The sequence below is a fragment of the Ursus americanus genome, chromosome 4 (assembly GCF_024610735.1).
Source record: "Ursus americanus isolate L20-20 chromosome 4, mUrsAme1.1.p, whole genome shotgun sequence".
Classification (NCBI taxonomy): Eukaryota; Metazoa; Chordata; class Mammalia; order Carnivora; family Ursidae; genus Ursus; species Ursus americanus.
The window spans coordinates 45,195,805-45,215,179 of NC_142130.1; the positions used below are offsets into that span (position 1 = coordinate 45,195,805).

General features: G+C 33.9%; 1 protein-coding gene across 2 annotated transcripts in view; it reads right to left on the reverse strand.

Annotated features, from left to right (window-relative positions):
* Nucleotides 1-19,375, reverse strand: part of NECTIN3 (nectin cell adhesion molecule 3) — a 124,366-nt gene that overhangs the window by 72,047 nt on the left and 32,944 nt on the right. For both annotated transcript variants that reach the window (XM_045785237.2, XM_045785235.2), the window contains exons 2-3: nt 9,059-9,400; nt 1,496-1,792 (exon numbers count right to left, since the gene is read on the reverse strand). In XM_045785237.2, the coding sequence (XP_045641193.2) occupies nt 1,496-1,792; nt 9,059-9,400 (639 nt within the window). The remainder of the gene's footprint in view (nt 1-1,495; nt 1,793-9,058; nt 9,401-19,375) is intronic.

Genomic DNA, 19,375 nt, shown 5'->3' on the forward strand with positions numbered 1-19,375 from the left:
CTGAAGGAACAGCACAGATATCTGTGAGTTTAATTTCTTTTAATAGGAGGAGGGAATAGGTACTAAGGTAAGGTATCCCCAAAGAATACCTCCAAATTTTGAGACCTGAACTTTGGATATAAGATTTTATCTCCTTAAACTTTGTTCACATGTTTTATAGGTCCCAATTAAAAAGACGGAAAAAATCTTGAGTACTCTAAGAACATTTTAGGAGCAAGCCAATAAATCTAAGCCATAATTATATAAGTCTTACATTAAAAGAAATATTTTTCTATATTTAAGATGGCATTCAAGCAAACAACAACCAAAAAAGCGTAATGTACATAATACAAACTGAAGAAAATTTCAATCATTACTGGATACAAGGAAGGACAAAATACATATAAGGAAAATATTAATAGTACTTACAATTGGGATCTGAATTTTACAAGAAAAAGGAAAAAGTTAAGAGTCTGTGAAAGTAAGGCAGGAAAAGGAAAAAGAGAAGTTTTAATCGGATTCTCTAGAGAAGTGAAAAGAAGGTATTTGCACTCAAGAATAAAATGGCAGTAATATTCATGTAAGATAACTTCCCAAGTTCAACCCTATAAATGTTGAAAAAGATTCTTAAAATTAGCTTTAGAAACCATTAAGTGTAGCGAGTATGCGCAATTTAAAATTCCACCTATGTCATATCAAAAAATAAAACACTAAGAATAAAAACTCTAACACCTCCTTTTAAAAACGTATTGATTTGCATTATCCTTGTTTTAAGTTAATGTGCATTATCTCTTTTTCTTCTGCTCAAAATTTTTAAATGCTACATAAAGAACGTGTCAACAACTCAGCTAATGTACAGGAAGAAGTATACACACATACGTAACACACATAAAACTTTACACACAAGGGAGCATCCCTTAACAAAAAAATAAAAATAGATGAGCCGAGCTTTGAACTTTATCTACAACGGTCATTATCCCAATGATATCTTTAAAATACTGTCTTTATGAGAATCTTACAACACGATCAGTAAAATCAGATGAGAAATAGTATTTGAAAAGCAAAGATTTTCAAACTCATTAATATGCATCTAGGCAGTGAAAGATTCTTGCTGAAAAAATCATGGGCAGAATCAATAAAACTGAGTAACAGTTAAATTAACTAAACTGGAGAAGTTGTTTGTCTCTAAGTATTACACATTTTGAGGTATAAGTTTCCACAATTTGCTTAAGTCCAGCCTATTTTTGAGGTCTAAAAAGGATAAGGCTAAACAATTTTAAGTTGGAAAGCAACTTTAAAGTCACTGTCCATCTTTACGAACTAGTAAAAAAATGTTCTGGTTAAATGAAATTTCCACAAATTAAGAAAATTAAGAAAAAAATGTCAACGAGGAAAAAGATGTAAGAATATCTGAATATTAAATATTCAAACTAACAAGTCTGACATAGAATTAGGTCACAGGAAGGAAATTAAAATACACGACATGTTTAAAAAGCAAATGTTATTGTTTACTTACACTGTATATCTAATATGAAAGAATATCGGATGTCCTTTTCCAAGGCTGGATGTTTTACAACACAGGTAATTCGCCTTCCTCTAGCAAATCTGGTTGGAAACAGCTTGTACTGGCTGACAATTGTTGCCGTTTCATTTGGAAAAGAAGTTGTAGTGGATTCCATTTCACCAAGATCACCTTCCCAGTCAATATGTGCAACTGGTTTTCCAGTGGCTGCGATACAGATGGCTGCTACTGTTTCATTTCCTCCATCAATTAAAGAATCTGGCCCTTTTATTAGGCTCACAGTGGGTTCAACTGTTTAAATTTTAAAAAATAATTAGTCACATTTCAATGAAGAATATATTTACATCTTTCCAAGCCTTATCTAGCCATATTTCATAAGCTTCAGGGCAAATGCATATAAAATTTACACACATGCTTTTAAGTAATGCCAACGTCAGCTGCATTCTTGGAAAAGGAGAAGATCATGAGCCAAGACAAACAAGAAACTCAGCAGGACTTCAAAACCTTAAAAGAAGGTTCTCCCAAGAGAGAGACGTTTTCTGTATAGGGACCGATGAGGTCCTCTCCAAAGTTAGTATAGGAAAAATTCCTGTAAATTGGATCATAATTTTCATTATGAGATTTTAAGTATTACTCTGAAAGGGGGAAAGATGTAGTTTTAAGACACAGTGCTTCATTTTGCAGCAAAAACGTTTATAGAAAATATAGATTAAGTTACCAGTACAGAACCTACACTGTTAAAACGTAATGTCTGCAATAGTTATGTTTATTAAAATGTGTATTAGGATGCATATCCCATTATCTTTTTCTAGTAAAAGAAAGCTCCTCAGCAAGTGAAAGCAACCTTAATGTTTAGACCGTTTCAATTTACTTTCCATATATCCTATTTCTTCACATTTTCCAGCAAATTTCATGTGCTTCGTTCTGCATAAATTCCTCAGTCTCACCTCATGAATTATTTGTCTCAAGCCTATAGTTTATTCTATATATTAAGTTTTTATCTCAGTAACTTATTTATTTCCAAAGTTTCCAACTGGTTTTCAATGCCATCTGTTCTTGATTTGTATCTACCTATTTTTGTTTCATAATTTACTTGCGATACTAATATTGTCCTTATGTACTTCCTTATGTATTTTATAAAATGTATTACTGTAAAATAACAAAGGGAAAAGTACATACAAACATGTAATAAATACTTTATAGTAAACATCTGTGTAAACACCACACATGTTAATAAAAAACATTAGTACCTCCCAGGTCGCTCAACATGCCTCTCCTTGATCCTAACACCTACCCGCCCAAGTATGAAATCATTATATTGACTCTGGAAATAAATTTTTGCTTACTTTTCAAGACAGGTCTACAAGCAACAAATGCAAAGCTAAATAACAATTGCATTTTACCTGTTTCTGAACTTTAAATGAATGGTACTGAACTATATGCATTTTTATATAGTTTTTGACTCAACTTTGTGCTCCTGAGATTAATCTATTTGAGAACAGTCCGACTTACTTTATCATTTTGAATTCAGGGTTTTTTTACTTTTAGTTTTTAAATCGTTTAAATTTACATGCAATTCTGTAAATTATTAATTTTAACTGCTGTACAGTTTATTTATCATTGGACATTGGTGCTATTTCCTGTTTAGTATAAACAATTTTATAAGAAACATTCTCAGTGGTGTATCTTGGTATATTTGTGCAGGTGCTTCTCTAGTTTGCCCCTTGCAGTAGAGTTGCTACTACTATTTTTATTTTCAGCTTTACCAGGTAATGCCAATAAGCTCTCCAAAGTAACAATTTACTCCCAACCTTAGAGCAACTGTCGGTCCAGACACTCACCACAGCTGATACTGACTTCTCAATGTCCATCCATCTTGTATGTATATAATGGTGTACTGTCGAGCCTGTTTTTTTAAATTTCTCATATTATGAATGAGGTTAAAGGTCCTCCCATGTTTATAGGCCATTTGGAATTTCTTCTGCAAAATGCCTATTAAAACCAATTGCTTTTTCTTATTGATTTGGAAGGAAAGCCATTTTTTTATTGTATGTGGTAAAAATACCCTCTACCAGTTTAGGGCTTATCTTTTTGCCCTATGGTGTGTTTTGATGAGCAGAAGTTTTTAATTCAAATGCACTAAAATTTATCAGTTTTTAATTTCCCTTTTATGGTTAACTGCTTTTATACACTAAAAATTACTTCTTTACTTCAAGGCCAATTACTATGTGATTTTTTTATAGTTTCTTGTTCTCTGCAGAAATTTTATAGATTGACTTATCTCTTCAAATGTTAAACGATGCTGTTTAATAGTCTGTGTCTGATAATTCCAACATCCTATATCTTTGCAGGTCTATCTCTGTTGTCTTATTTGTGCTGGCTGCTGCTTGTGGGGTCTTCTTTACTAGTATACCTGCCAAGTCAAGGAGACTATATGTCTGTGTTTGAATAATTAAGGTAGAAATAATCTGAGGTCTAGAATAAAGGTACTTTTCCTCTAGAAAAGATCTGAGTTTTCATCTGCTAAACTCCTGAAATCACTAACCAGTCCAGGATCTCCTGAATTTAAGATCAGACCACTTAAGTCATTATAAACCTGTAAGTCTGTAAGAAGGCCGGTTTACTTCTAGTTTCCTACTATTCCAAAAATGTAAGCCTTTGGATTCCAGGTGAATAAGAGAAGGGTTATTAGACATCCCCCATCTTGAGCAGAACTACACTTAGAAATCTATCTCTCTTCTCAAGGCTCTCAAAATGTGTTTCTTCTGAATTATCAAAAGTCCTCAGGCTGAATGCACCTTTCAGTGCTAGCCTTATTTCTATTTTCACCTTTTCCTAGATTTTCTTTTACTTATATTTCTATGTTCTTACTTTCTTGAACTTTCAGTGGTACTTTGTATTTCAACCCCATGGGAGAGATGGTCTTAACAACTTATGCCATCATTAATAGAAGCTTTTATCTTTGAGGAACTTAAACATTTATTTTAAAGTCAATTTTAAGTTACATTATTTCTGTTTCTTCTGAAGGGAATCAATCTCCTGGTTGTAGACTTTATTGGCTTTCTAAAGTTACTTTTCTCATATACCTCAATATTTTCGTTAACTTCTCTGTACCCTTCCCTGTCTAGCAGTTTTGCAGTTGCTTCCTCTTAAGATGCTACAATGTCCTGTGTACTCTGAAGGGAGGGAACATGGTTTTCCCAGCCCTGTGTGAACACCAGGACTGTTAGTTAGATCTAATGCTTTCTGCTGGTTCTTTCCCCAACTTCAAATGTTTCCTCTACCGTGGACACAGATCAGTACTAACCCAAAGATGTCAGAGGGCCCTTCTGTAGATCTCTAAAACACACACACTCTCTCTCTGCTCCTCTCTGCTTTCCGGTATTCTGCTCCACAAATTCTAATCACCTGTCCTCCCTGAATTCCAATATGTCTCCTTTATTCCCTGACACCATCATTCTCTGCTTCAAATCCTTGTCACCGAGCTGTAGCCTGGAAATTGCCTAAGGAGGAAGCTAGAACATTACAGGGATTCACTGTGTTTGTTTTCCTTCTTTCAGGGATCATAATCCTACACTGCCTATAGTCCAATGATTAAAAACTGTTTCTTATTTGCCTGGTTTCATGTTGTTAGAGAGAGAGTAAATCCAGTCCCTGCTATTCCATCATGCACAGCAATGGAAATCTTTTTTTTTTTTTAATTATGTTCAGTTAGCCAACATATAGTGGGAGTCTACATTTTTATTGCAAAAGCATATTTCTAAAAATTGAGAAAACGGGGAAATAATCCACAACTACAATATCCTAATGCAGTTATTATCATCTTCTTCCACTTCTTTCTTTTTCTAGTTTCTATATGGATGTAATAATGATGGCATACCTACAATCTTTTGGTTCTTTTCCTCAGGCAGCAATACTTCTCTTAATCATAATTTTAACAACTATAAAATATCCCATCAAGAGAAGTAAGCAATTGCGAAACAACTGTTCTACTATGGGGCATTTGTTGTTAAATTTTCCCAAAGCTTTTTTGTTACATCACATTCCCTTCATTTGATTTCTGTTACTACCACTCCACTGAAACTCTTAACGTTACCACGTAATCTATAGGTTTAATACTTTTGTTTGCCATTCTCTTAATTTGGTAGAATTTGAAATTTTGACACAGTTCTTCACATTCAGTTCCAAAAGAATTAAGTACTAATGCCTTAAGGTACCTTTTGTAAGTAAAGAATTGCCTTCTGGGCTATACATTTAGAATACTAGCTGTGCACCATTCTTAGGAAAACTGAAAAAATGGTTATTCAAATCATGTTCTGTAGGGCTTAATTCTCACTGTGGAAAAAAAGCTGCTAAAGTAATCTTAAAATTTTTATCTTCTGATATAAGTAGTATTACTTTGCCCGAGTTTTTCTCAAAGCTCTTTTTGAGCTCTTCATTTCTTCTAATCTCTGCCCTAATAAATACTGGGTTCTGGGCCTTCAGTTACTGTTTGCATCTCTCTTAGAAACTTTTATCTGATACACACTACTATCTACATGATCCCTAATTTTCTTTAACTTTGATACAAGGCTTGACTCCACAGTCAACCTGTGAGTTGACCACCTGCCTGGTGTTGTTTGCCTATATATTCTCAAACTAACAAAGCAAATGCTGATCTCATTATCTTAGCCTTTCAATCCCAACACCTGGTTTTCATTCAGACACGCCCACTGTAATTAACAGTAACATAACTTAATCACCAAGGTTCAAAACCTGTTTATGCTCAAACCTCCCTTGTTTCTTGTATCCAATCAGTTACAGTCTTGACAGCTATTCCTTTGTAATAGCTCCCTTCTTCTCTCAAGTGGCAGAAATCAGAGAATTAATTTCAAGCCTTCATGGCCACATGGCTGAGGGATTATAATTTTAGGACTTCTTCATTTCAATCCATCAAAAACACCAGACTGATCTTCATATATCACAACTTACATCACATTACTCCCTATATCTAGTCTACTATGACTTAAATATGCCTCTAAGCAAGATGAGAAGGTGAACAAAGCAGTGTTTCTCAAACTTTATTCTGAATATGAATCACTTAGAAATCCTCATAAAATGTAGACTTATCATTAAGTTTGGTAGGGGCCTGAAATTCTGTATTTCTAACGAGCTCCCAAGTGATGCCAACGCTACTGGTTCAGCAACCACACTTTACATAGCAAGAGTCTGAGAGTAGAAGAAGCGAGGTGAGAAGCATAACACCTTCTACCAACCTGGCATTTCTAGTAGTACAGAGCTCAAATTCCCCATCATAACATTCAAGTTATTTTAATGCAGTCCTACTCAACCTTTCTAACCTTTAATTCTTATACTTTACATAAATCCTTTGAACAATCAACAAATTATTCAGTAGTTCCACTAATGAGGGTTCTCAACAATGAGTGATCTCTTCCAGAGGACACTTGGCAACGTCTGGAGACATTCTAAGTTGTCATAACTGAAAGACTGCTACTAGTATCTGGTGGGTAGAGGTCACGGAGCCTGCCAAACAGTCTACAACGGACAGGACAGCTCATTACAACAAAGAATTCCAGCCTAAAATGCCAACAATGCTGACACTAAAAAGAACTCTGCCCTAATGTATGTTGTTTTCTGCCTCCCTGCACTGGCTCATTTATTCCCCCTATTCTTATTTCCCTTCTGCTTATCCCAAACCTACCCAAAATTCAAGGACTGGCTCACCTATTTTTCCTATACAATTTTTGTAGACTACTAAGTCTCACCAATCCATTCGTATACCCTAGTTAAATAACACTTAAATGGCGTATGACTGCTACATACTAGGAACTCTTGTAGGCCTTAGAGAGGTAAAGTTAAATTTTAAAGCACAGAGTTGCAGTCCACCATGTGTTTATAATGGAGAAAACACACAATAAACAGTATGGAGACTGCTGCAATAGATAAGCTCAAGATAACAATGGCAAAAGAGCCAAAAAAGATTTAAAAAAAAAAAATCAAACTGCAAGTGGGTATATATTTCAACAATAGCTTATAAAAGGATGTGGTTTGATGAATAGCAGTTAAATACAAGAATGTAGGAAGAGAGAGACAGGAGAAAAAACAATCCAAGAAGAAAGAAAAACACACGTAAAACATAAACAGGTATTACCAGAACTGCAAATAGTTCATCAGGATTATTAAATCTGTTAGGAAAAGTGGAGCAAGAGATGAAATAAATGAAGCTAGAGACGTAGGTACAGGTAAAATCATATAGTCTTGTACTATAAACAGTCTTGAGTTTTAAACCACCGAGTATTGTATCAATTTAAGCGGAATTACTAAAATTTAAAGCAAAAAACCCCTTTACTCCCATGGGTTCCCTCTTCCACACACAAACTATTATTTTCTAGCCAATGAACTTTTTTTGTGACCTTTTTTTTTACTCTGATGGCCTGCACTTATTTTTCAGAAATTTATTTTATGCCTTGCCTTCTAATCAAAACATTTCTCAAAAGTTATCTATTTCATAAACATGAGTTATATTTCCCCACAGCTGTTCAGGCAGTATCATAAACATATGAAGTCCTCAAATATTTAATTTCATTTCTATTTTTAAATAGTATCTCTCAACATGAAAAAATACGTGACAGAGCTGGACAAAATGGCTTTCCTGCATGTCAGAGACCCTGAAATGATGCCTTTAAATATTAGGGGCTGTGCACTTGTTTGCTGCTCTGGAAGGGAACGCTAAGAAAAAAGGAGGAAAAAAAGGAAAAGGGCTTTTTACTAGGGTGTAACACAGAAGGAAAGTGAAGAAGGAGGGTTGAGGAGGGGAGCTGTCGGCAGATCCAACCAAGTCCCCAACAGACAAACAGGTAGACGCAGAGCAAAGACTGCTGGTTAAAGGAGTCCTACTCTGGCTGGAAATGGCTAAGGTTGCTATTACTCCTTAATATTTATTCTATTATCCTAAAAGTACAAACCAGTGTTTCCAAATTGGTGTACCTTTTTCACTGCAAGTGGCCATCTTAATGTTAATAAGTTCATTTTAAATTCTACCATAAATTCTAACAGTTATCAAATAGGAAAAAACAGAAGATTGCTCATTATGAGCAATGGCCCAAGATTCAAACAGCTATGAAATCCACAGTAGCAGAAATAAAATCTGATTTCAGAAACAAACATGAAGTATACAAATGGCTCTAAAACAACAATCATTCAAATAAAAGGAAAAGCTTATTTAAAAATGGAAATTTAAAGTTTGAAATTTTGAGAAAGAATACTGAAAATGTCAGAAACACTCAGCACTTCGTATTATAAATAAAAAACAATCTTTCATGAAGAAAGTAAAATAAGAACCACATGGCATTATATAGATAGGCAGGTAGATACAAAATTTTGCTTAAATTGAGAGAGCCTAGAATCATGGAATTTTAAGACAAAACTTGAAAAATCACATTTGAATTATTTCAAATCTAGACTATATGTATATATACAATTACTTTAAATTCTTGAAAAAACTTTTATTATGACCCTTGCCCCTACCACCAAAATATACAATTCGAGTGTACCTACCTAATACAGTTACAGTTGTAGAGGATTGAGCATTTCCAAGCGGGAATGTAACAGCTTTGCATATGTATTTTCCAGAATCAGAGAATCCTATGTTATGTAGAGTAATTGTCGCATCATTAAGTGAATAGTTTTTAAATAAGACTCTTCCCTGATATTCTCCTTGAACAGAGAATCCATACTGCGGATGATGAACTGCAACAGTCTGTGAACTTTTGCCATGGATCTTCTCCCATGAAATTTGTGTTATAGTTTCATTTACTTCAATTAAACACTTCAATGAAACATTCTTTCCCCATACTGCTGTGACATGTGGCTCCACAATAATTGGCCCAGCTAAGGCACCTATGGGGGAAAAAATAGTTCTTAAAATAGAAAAAAGTTATACTAATATATGATCATTCTCCCTCCCTTCTTGTTTCCCTCTGTCCCTCCCACTTGCCGTTCTATAGGTCCTCACCTGCATGTCCACACATTCACATACAGACATATGTTTATAATTAAATAATAGGAAGGACTCAAAAGAGGTAGATGTTCCTGGGCCTAAATGTTAGACCCAAAGAGTGACTCTCAAATAAATCAAATACCTGCCAATATGTGTCGCAGTGGAAAAAGCACTAGATTGGACCAAAAATAAGCTTGGAAGGAGATCATTCCCCAGTCAAGGCTCCAAATGAGATCCCAGCCCTCACTGACACCTTAACTGCAGTCTTCTGAAAGACTCTTAGGCAAAGAACCCAGCTGAGCCATGCACGAATTCATGACACAAAGAGAGATAATAAATGCACATTGTTTTAAAGCCACTGAGTTTTAGGGTACTTTATTCACAATAGATCACTAATACATGCAGGATCTGTCAAACCAAATATAATACCAAAGTATCTTCTGGAAGGTTCCTCTATCAAGAATCTCTATAAAAAACTTTATTTAAGATAGATCAACTACCAGAAAGCATTAATTTAAAAAACATTTATGTAAATGTGAAATCAATTTTTTTCCATTTTGTAGATGAAGAAAAAAAAAGGCCACAAGCAAAAGTTAAAATAAAATGACATCAAACTTCTCCCCTGTAATACTGACTTCCTTCCTGAAAGTGATGGGCCAAATCTAAATTATTTTAGGACAAATAAGACTAATATTTATGAACACTAAAGTTAAGCAAGATGCTGCTCATTGACAAGTATATTAGAACATATATATAAGCCCTTGGAGAGTTTACGGCTCACATGTCTCCTGACAAAATAAATATTCAAATTCAGAAGTAAACCAATATAAACACTCAAACATGGAAACTGTAGAAACAATACACTGTATAAATAATATCTTTGAAATTTAAAGTTATGTCTTATTAACATTTTTAAATAAATACAAAAATGTAGAGGGTATCACTTAAAAAATAACCAAGAAAAATGTGTTTAAACATGTTCAAACAGTTCTAAACAACAACAAAAACTTTACAAATTATTATTTCCACCAGCCCTTTTGGGAGAAAAAAAGAACTATAAATGGATAAATAAAATATAAATAAAGAAATAGGCAAACTGTGTCATTCAAATCATAAATGAATTTAAAAAAATAAGTAAACAAACAAGAGAGCAACTGTACCATCCAGGAGATGAGTGAAGATATATTGCAAAAAATGACAGACAATTCACACTGACTATACTTAACAGTTATGAAAGAAAAAGATTCTTTTTTAACCATTGCCCCAAAAGAGTATCAGGTCCTCAAAATTTACCATTGTGTTCTATCATGCTTTTAAGTGTAGATAATTACTAAGCTTTTAAAATTAATACAAGACATATAAATTTTATAAGTACTGTAATGTATTTTAGCAAGCTATCGTAAGCCTAGTACTAAGCCAGAAAATATACAAATAAAAAGAACAATTTATGAATATTAAAATTTTCATTTAATATTATGAAATAATACACAGCTTTGTGTTTAAAGAAAAAGACACAATGATGAAGTAGAATATTCCAAGAATGTAAGGAATATTTTTAAACTATCACACTGAAAGCTCACATTGACTTTCTCATTTGATGCTGAAAAGGCATTTTATAAAATTTAGCATTCATTATCTGATTTTTTAAAAAAACTCTTACAAGTGAGAAAAGAAGGATTCTTATAATAATAAAGTAGGCTCTTCTGAAATCGTGGCCATCATAACAATACTAAAATAGAAAAAGGGGGCATTGCTATTAAAAAAAGATCAAGACAAAACGGTGCAGTATCATTATCAACTGACAATGGAAATTCCAGTGCAATGAGGTAAAAGAAAGAGGAAGGAAGGAAGGAAGAAAGAAAAGCATTAGAAAGGAACAGACAATTATTATTTGAAAAACCTATTACCTGAAAAACCTAAGAAGGCCAAGTAACGAGCTATTAGAATAATATGGGTGCATATAAAATATGCAAAATATATCCAAAATATACAATCAACATGTCATGATAGGTGATAACCTTTACAAATTTATTATAAAAAAGATAGCATTTGCAAAACATTAATATTTCAAATGCCCATTAATAAAGTTCTAAAGAACCTATAAACCTAGCAATTGACTTGAATAAATGTAAGATATGTCATGTTCCTGTAGGAAAACTTAATACCGTTTAGACATCATATCTCCCCACACCACACAAATTCAACGCAACTGCCGCAAAATCTCTGATAAAAATTCTTGAAACTAGAGTAGGGACAATAGATAAGACATATTTGAAAAATATCAGTGGCCCAGTAGGAGGGAGGGGAAATGCTAAAGTAAAAATAACAAAAAGCTTACTATTAGTACCTAAAAACAATTAAGTGCACAAACTGACCAACAGTCTGTATGTGTGTGTATACATACATATATATATATGTACTGTAATATATATATAAGTACTGTAATATATATATTAGTACTGTAATATATATATTACTGATATACAACAAAGTATTTTGTATGAGTGGGGAAATAGTGAATTAGTCAAGATGCTGAAATGACAGGAGCAAAATACTTGGAAACAGATCCCTGCCTTCACACTAAACACACACACACACACACACACACACACTCACACACTCACGGACTGAAGATCAAACTGTAAAAAAGAGGCACATATGGCTGCACATATACTGACAATAACTTTGTATATTCTGGCAAATAACATTAGTTACCCCTAGAGAGTGGGATACAGAGGATTAAGGAAAGAACTTCCAGTTTTTACTGTATGTTCCTCTTTAATATCAAAATCATTTATAAGTAATGTTCACAATAAAAGCAAATTAAAAATAAAAATAAACAATTAAGTCCTCCTTGGGTAGAAGTGGAGAAGAGATAGGATAAGGTGTTATGGACTATTTGCACTTCCCCAAATTTTTATATTGAAGCCCTAATCTCTAAAGTGATACTGTCTATAGATGGGGCCCTTGTGTGGTAATCAGGTTTATATGAGGTCATGAGGGTAGAACCCCAATGGTGACATTAGTGTTCACATAAGGAAAGGAAGAAAGACAAGCTCTCTTTCTACCATGTGAGGACAAAGCAAGAAGGTGGCTGTCATTAAGTCAAGAAGAAGGTCCTCACCAGGAACTGAATCTGCTCACACCTTGATCTTGGACTTCTCAGCCTCCAAAACTGAGAAATAAGTATGTTGTTCAAGCCACCCAGTCCCTAGTGCTATGTTATGGCAATATAACCTGGGTGGGATAGTGCTAAATCCTACCTCCTTACAACTGGTAAGAAATATGGCCTAGTGAGCCACCATTACTCAAGTGGAGTATTTGGAGACAGGAAAAAGAAAAAACTAATCCACTGACTCAAAAACATACTTACAATATTTAAATATATTCTACAATATTTAAATAGGGAAAGCCACTCTCAGCATAAAAGAAAAGACAGAAAAACCACCTAGAAAAGGGTTGATAGATTTGACTAGAAAAACTGACCCCCTAGTAAAGAGCTTGAGTAGATTAAAAAACCTACAAATAGCTATTTTTAGTAAGCTTAATTTTACTCATAAATATTAACTATCAGGTTTTACTTTTTCATCTTTTGTTTTAATATCTAGGAGAAAATGAGTAATTTTTACTTTCCAATTTTTCTACGGAATTATTCTGGGTAGTTTTTGCAAAAGGAAACTTTGGCACAATTTTCTGTTGTTTCAATCCTTAAAGCTCTGAACAAGTTTTGATAATTTAGCTCTTCCTTAAATTCCATGAGCTTCTAATAATACATCTCCTTGTTTGTTTTAGTCAGCCAAAGTTAGTTTGTGTTGCCTGCAAACAAGGGTCTAATACATTTCCAATCCTAGACAAAACCCAAAAGTTAAAAACCACTTCTAAGTAAGATTTCCCCCCCATGGAATCTTTAAACTGTGGAGAAACAGATTTTCCACGTGGTTCTTATACCAAAGTCACTATCTGAATGCCTCACTTCTCAAAGTCTCCCAAACACTGAGACTACCGCTTCCCATATGAAGTGGAGTTTGACAGGAGAACAGAAAGAGTATCCTGGAGAAACATAAATGTTTATTTCTAAAGACCTAAATTATTTGAAGTAAGTCCTTCATTAAGCGATAGAAGTCTAGAATATAAAGAGGCTAAGGAACAACAAAGACCTGAACTTTTCATATCTGGCAAGACTCTACCTGACATTATCAGAAGGTGTTCCTGGCTACCGTACACTCTAGAGGACAAAGAAAAACATAATACCATTTGTACCATTAACTAATTAATTAAATTGAACTTATTATCCTTTCAGAGAGAAAGACAGAGAAAGAAGTGTTTTCCTCCTGCCTGTACCTCCCATGAAAACACTAGAACCACGAAATACACATTTTTCATGTGTATTTGAACAGTCAGTCAGGATTTAGAGTGTACAGACAACACAAATCACTTGGAAATATTCAAAAAGAACTGTGACAGAAAAATATAATGTAATGATTTATGTAATATAACTTCTATGGGTTATTTAAAAAAACAAACAAAATGACTTGACATTCATATTAGAGATCACATTAAAGTGTCTGAAATGCAAGTATAAAGTGACAACAGTTCACTTTACCTCTCCTACTCCCAACAATGAACCAAAAAGTAATAGAAGTTACCACAAATCTATCTTTAATACTACCTTTTTTGGTACATTGATTATATATATCTATATCTATAGATATATATATATATATTTTTTTTAACCATATCTCTTTTTCAAACTATGGAAATGGCAGACATTTTGGACATTTTAGGTTCCAGGATCTTTCAAATGTTAACAATCTACAAAATAGATATATGCAAACATTCTACAAATCAAACTTTACTGTAATCTATGTCCAAATACAAACAAAACCTCCAAAAATCTCTAAGGTATGGACCCTTTCAGACTCCTCAAATTTAAAATAATCTTTAAAGCAACAATTGAAGTACACATTTTTAAGAAACTAGCAAAATCACAGTATCTAGGTATTCTCAACAATTTCTTAAATTTTAGATGAATCAGATTTATCACAAGCACATTCAATAATTAACCTGAATTGTTTTAAACTAATAAGTGTTTAAGTGACATCAGCTTTAAAAATGCAAGTCTTTTCAACAACATCCCCAAACAACACTCAAAACAGAAGTAAGCATAGAAGAGTGAAGCCAAGCGAATTAAATAATATAATGTAAAAACTTAAGTATAACTGCAAACTCAAATACCACTAGAATACGAGAGAACCTCTAACTTCTTGTCATATTTTATTTAGTAAGAATAACTCTGAGCTCATAGGAGGTCCTATAGCCTAAAAAGAAACTGGATTACATACTAAAAATGATGGAGAAAACCCAGGACATTCATTTATCAGTATGAACTAAGGTACATACTTTTGTGCCAGGTACTGTTCTAAGTACTGGGTATAGTACTGAACAGCTGCCCCTGTCTTGATGCAGTTTACATTCTAATTAGAGAAAAAGAATTAAAATAAAAAGATATCAGATAATAAGAACTATGCAGAAAAATAAAGGAAGGTACCGGTGATTGCTTTAGGGTACCACCATACCTTTTTTAAGGGTACCACCATTGCTTTTTGTTGATGCAGGAGAGAGAAGATGGGATCTGAATCAGGATAATCAAAGTGTTAGTGTTAAGCAGTAGTCAGATGCTGGATATACGGTATTGTAAAAAAAAAAAAAAAAAAAAAAAAAAAAGGAACACATAAAAACAAAAACAAAAAAACCCCACAACACAGGATTGCTGGTGGAACAAAAAACTGGGTCTGAGAGAAATAGAAGCCAAAATCACCCCAAAGTTTTTGGCCTGTGCAAGTGCAACAACAGAGTTGCCATTTACCAAAATGAGAACTAGCAAGTGGAACATTTTTAAGGGTTAGAGGTAGACAGGAATTCAGAAGTAGTTTTGGACTTGCCTATTTCACAACCAAATGTGTACTGGTGAATAAGCAGCTGGATATATAAGAAAACGCTGTTTTGGAGAAAGTGATAGACTGAAAATATAAATTTAGACTAATCTTCCCATAAAAGGTATATAAAGTCATGAGACTGAATGAAACCATCTACAGAGTATTAACAGCATCAAGACCAAGCATCCATGGTCCATTCAAACATTTAAAGGTTTGGAAATTGAGTAGAATTCAAAAAAGATGACAGAATAGTCAGGGACGAAGGAAGAGTACCAAGAAGAATCCTGCACTGTAAGTGAAGGAAGTACCTAGAAAGAGAGAGTGATCAATTATTCCAAATACCAACTGGCCAAAAAAGAAGGACCAGTAAGTAACCAATGAATTTAGCAACTGCCTTAGAGTGGTGAGGATAAACGCCTGACTGGAATGGATTTATATGGATTTATAATAGTATAAAGACCTCTGCCTGTAGACAAGAAGGAGTAAAGGGATTTACCCTCCTGCTTGAAACAACCATTTCAAATCAACAGGCAACAAAGAATATTGATCCTGAGAGACAGTAAACATACAAGGCAAGCCCAATAACTGACCTCGGCTTACCACCTGGAGTGAATTCCAAGGCCTTAACATAGGGAAAGAGAATCGAACAGCCAAGCAATCTCCCTGAGTTCTATCCAGCACTGTACAATCAAGCAAGAAAAAGAAATAAAGGGCATCTAGATTAGAAAAGAATAAAAATTTGCAGAAAACAATCATCTGTGTCAAAAATCTGATGCATTTTCTACAAGAAAGCTACTATAACAAGTGTGGTTTAGCAAGGACAGTCCTTATACAGCACCTAAGATCAACACACAGAAATCAATTTTATTTCCATGTGTTAACAGTGGAAAATTGGGGGGAAAATTTAAAACACTGCTGTTTAAAATAACATCAAAAGAAAAAAAAAGATGAAATGGGGATAGATCTGACAAAAGGTATGAAAAACCTACAGTTAATACTACAAAATTTGCTAAGAGAAATTAAAGACCTAAATAAATGGAAAGATAAACTTTTCTCATAGGTTAGAAGACTCAATATTCTTAAAATATTTACTTTTTCTAAATTGAGCTACAGATTAATAAACACAATCCTAATCTAAATCCAAGAAGATTTTATAAAAATTGACAAGTTTTTTCAACTAAAATTCACATGGACATGCAAATGTAAATTTTTGTGACTTTAGGTTGACAAATATTTCTTAGGTATGTTATCAAAAGCACAACTGATGGACTTCATCAAAAATTTTCTACTCTTCAAAACACACTCTTAAGCCATTTAATGGGAAAAAAAATTGCAGAACATATCTGGTAAAGGATTTATATCTAATAAAGAACTTGAATGCAAAATACATGAAGACCTCTTAAAACTTCATAAAAAGAAAACAAACAAGCCAATAAAAAAAAAAGAGCAAAAGATCTGAACAGACACATCACCCTATAGCACATGAATAGGTGCTCAACATCATTAGAGAAATGCAAATTAAGACCACAATAAGATACCACTACTCATCCAATAGAGGATAAAATTAAAAAGACTGAAAATACTAAGTGTTAGAGAGAATGTGGAGGAACTGGAACTCTGCTTCATTGCTGGTTGAACTGCAAAATTGTACAATCACATTGGAAGACACCAGCAGTTTCTTAAAAGTTAAATATACAAGCAACATATCATCCACCCATTTCACTCCTATGTCTTCACATACTAGAAAGGAAAACATGTGTCTATATAAAGACCTGTACACAAATATTCCCAGAAACTTTATTTTTTAAAAAGATTTTATTTATTTATTTGAGTCAGAGAGAGTGAGAGAGGAAGAGAGCATGAGTGGGATGGAGGGGCAAAGGGAGAAGCAGACTCCCCGCTGGGCAGGGAGACTGATGCAGGGCTCAATCCCAGGACCCTGGGATCATGACCCAAGCCAAAGGCAGATGCTTAACCAACTGAGCCACCCAGGCACCCCCACAGCAACTTTATTTTTAACAGCCAAAAACTGAAACCAACTCAAATGTCCATCAACAAGTGAATGAAGAAACAAATTGTAGTATAGCCATACAATAAAAAATTATTCAGCAACAAAGGGAAAACCCAAATAGGAACAGAGGGGATCATCTTCAACTTGAAAAAGAACACTTATTTTTTAAAAACCTACAATTAACATTATACTAATGGTGAGAAACTAGCTGCTTTCCCAATGAGATCAGGAGTAAGGCCAGAATGCCCGCCTCTGTTGTACCTTTTCAGCATTATACTAGAAATTCTAGCTAATGTAAGAAAAGAAAGAAAACATATAGTGATTGGGAAAGAAGAAATAAAACTTTGTTCACAGATGACATGATTGTCTATGTAGAAAATCAGAAAGAAATGACCAAAACACCCCTCTTCAAAGTAGTGTTTACAGCAAAGCTGTAGGATAAATCACTTTCCTATATGCTAGCAATGAAAAGTGGAATTTCAAATTAAAAACACAGTATCATTTACATTAGCACCCAAAAAAAGAAATATCTGGATATAAATCTTAACAAAATATGTACAAGATCTATGTGAGGAAAAGTACAAAACTGATCAAAGTTATCAAAGAAGAACTAAATAAACGTAAACATATTCCATGTTCAAGGACAGGAAGACTCAATATTGCCAAGATGTCAGTTCTTCCCACTTGATCTATACATTCAGCGTAGTCCCAGGCAAAATCCCAGCAAGTTATTTTGTGGATATAAACACACTGATTCTTGGAGAAACGGAAGACCTAGAACAGCCACACAATATTGGAAAAAAACAACAAAGTCAGAGGACTAATACCACGTGACTTCAAGACTTAGTATAAAGCTATAGTAACCAAGAAAGTATGGCACTGGTGAAAGAACAGACGAACAGAATAGAAAGCCCAGAAATAGATGACAATAATCAACAGATTCTGACAAAGGACCAAAGGCAATTTAAATCGAGCAAAAAGAGTATTTTCAACAAATGGTACTGGAACAACTGGACATCCACATGCAAAAGTATGAATCTAGACCAACCTTACACCCTTCACAAAAATTAACTCAAAATAGATCACGAACCTAAATGTAAAATGCAAAACTATAAAATTCCTAGAAGATAACACAGGAAGAAACTTAGATGATGTTGGGGATGGTGATCATTTTTTAGACAAGACACCAAAGACATGTTCCAAGAAATAATGGACAAGCTGGAACATCATCAAAATAGAAATTTCTGCTCTGCAAACAACACTATCAAGAGAATGAGAAGACAAGCCACAAAATGGAAGAATATGTATGTCTGCAAAAGACAATCTAATAAAGGGCTAGAATCCAAAATACATAAAGAACTTTTAAAACTCAACAGTAAGGAAAAAAACAACCCAATTAAAAAATGAGGCAAAGACCTTAACAGACACTTTACCAAAGAGATACAGATGGCAAAGCAGCATACGAAAAGATGCTTGACATATTATTAAGTAACTGGAAATTAAAACAACAATTAGATATCACCACACAGCTATTAGAATGGCTAAAATCCAAACACTGCCAATACCAAATGCTCACAAAGATATGGAGCAACATATGGACCACTCATTTCTGGTGGAAATGAAAAATGGTACAGCCACTATGGAAGACAGTTCGGCAGTTTCTTAGAAAACTAGATATACTCTTACACTACAAACCAGCAACTCTGTTCCTTTGTATTTACCCAGACAAGTAGAAAATTTATGTCTACATAGAAACCTACACATGGATGTTTATGGCAGCTTTATTCAGAATTGCCGAAACTTGGAAGCAACCAAAGGGTCCTTCAGGAGATGAATGAATAAAATGTGGTACATTTGGACAATGGAATATTATTCAGCACTAAAAAGAAATAAGATATCAAGCCATAAAAAGACATGGAGGAACTTTA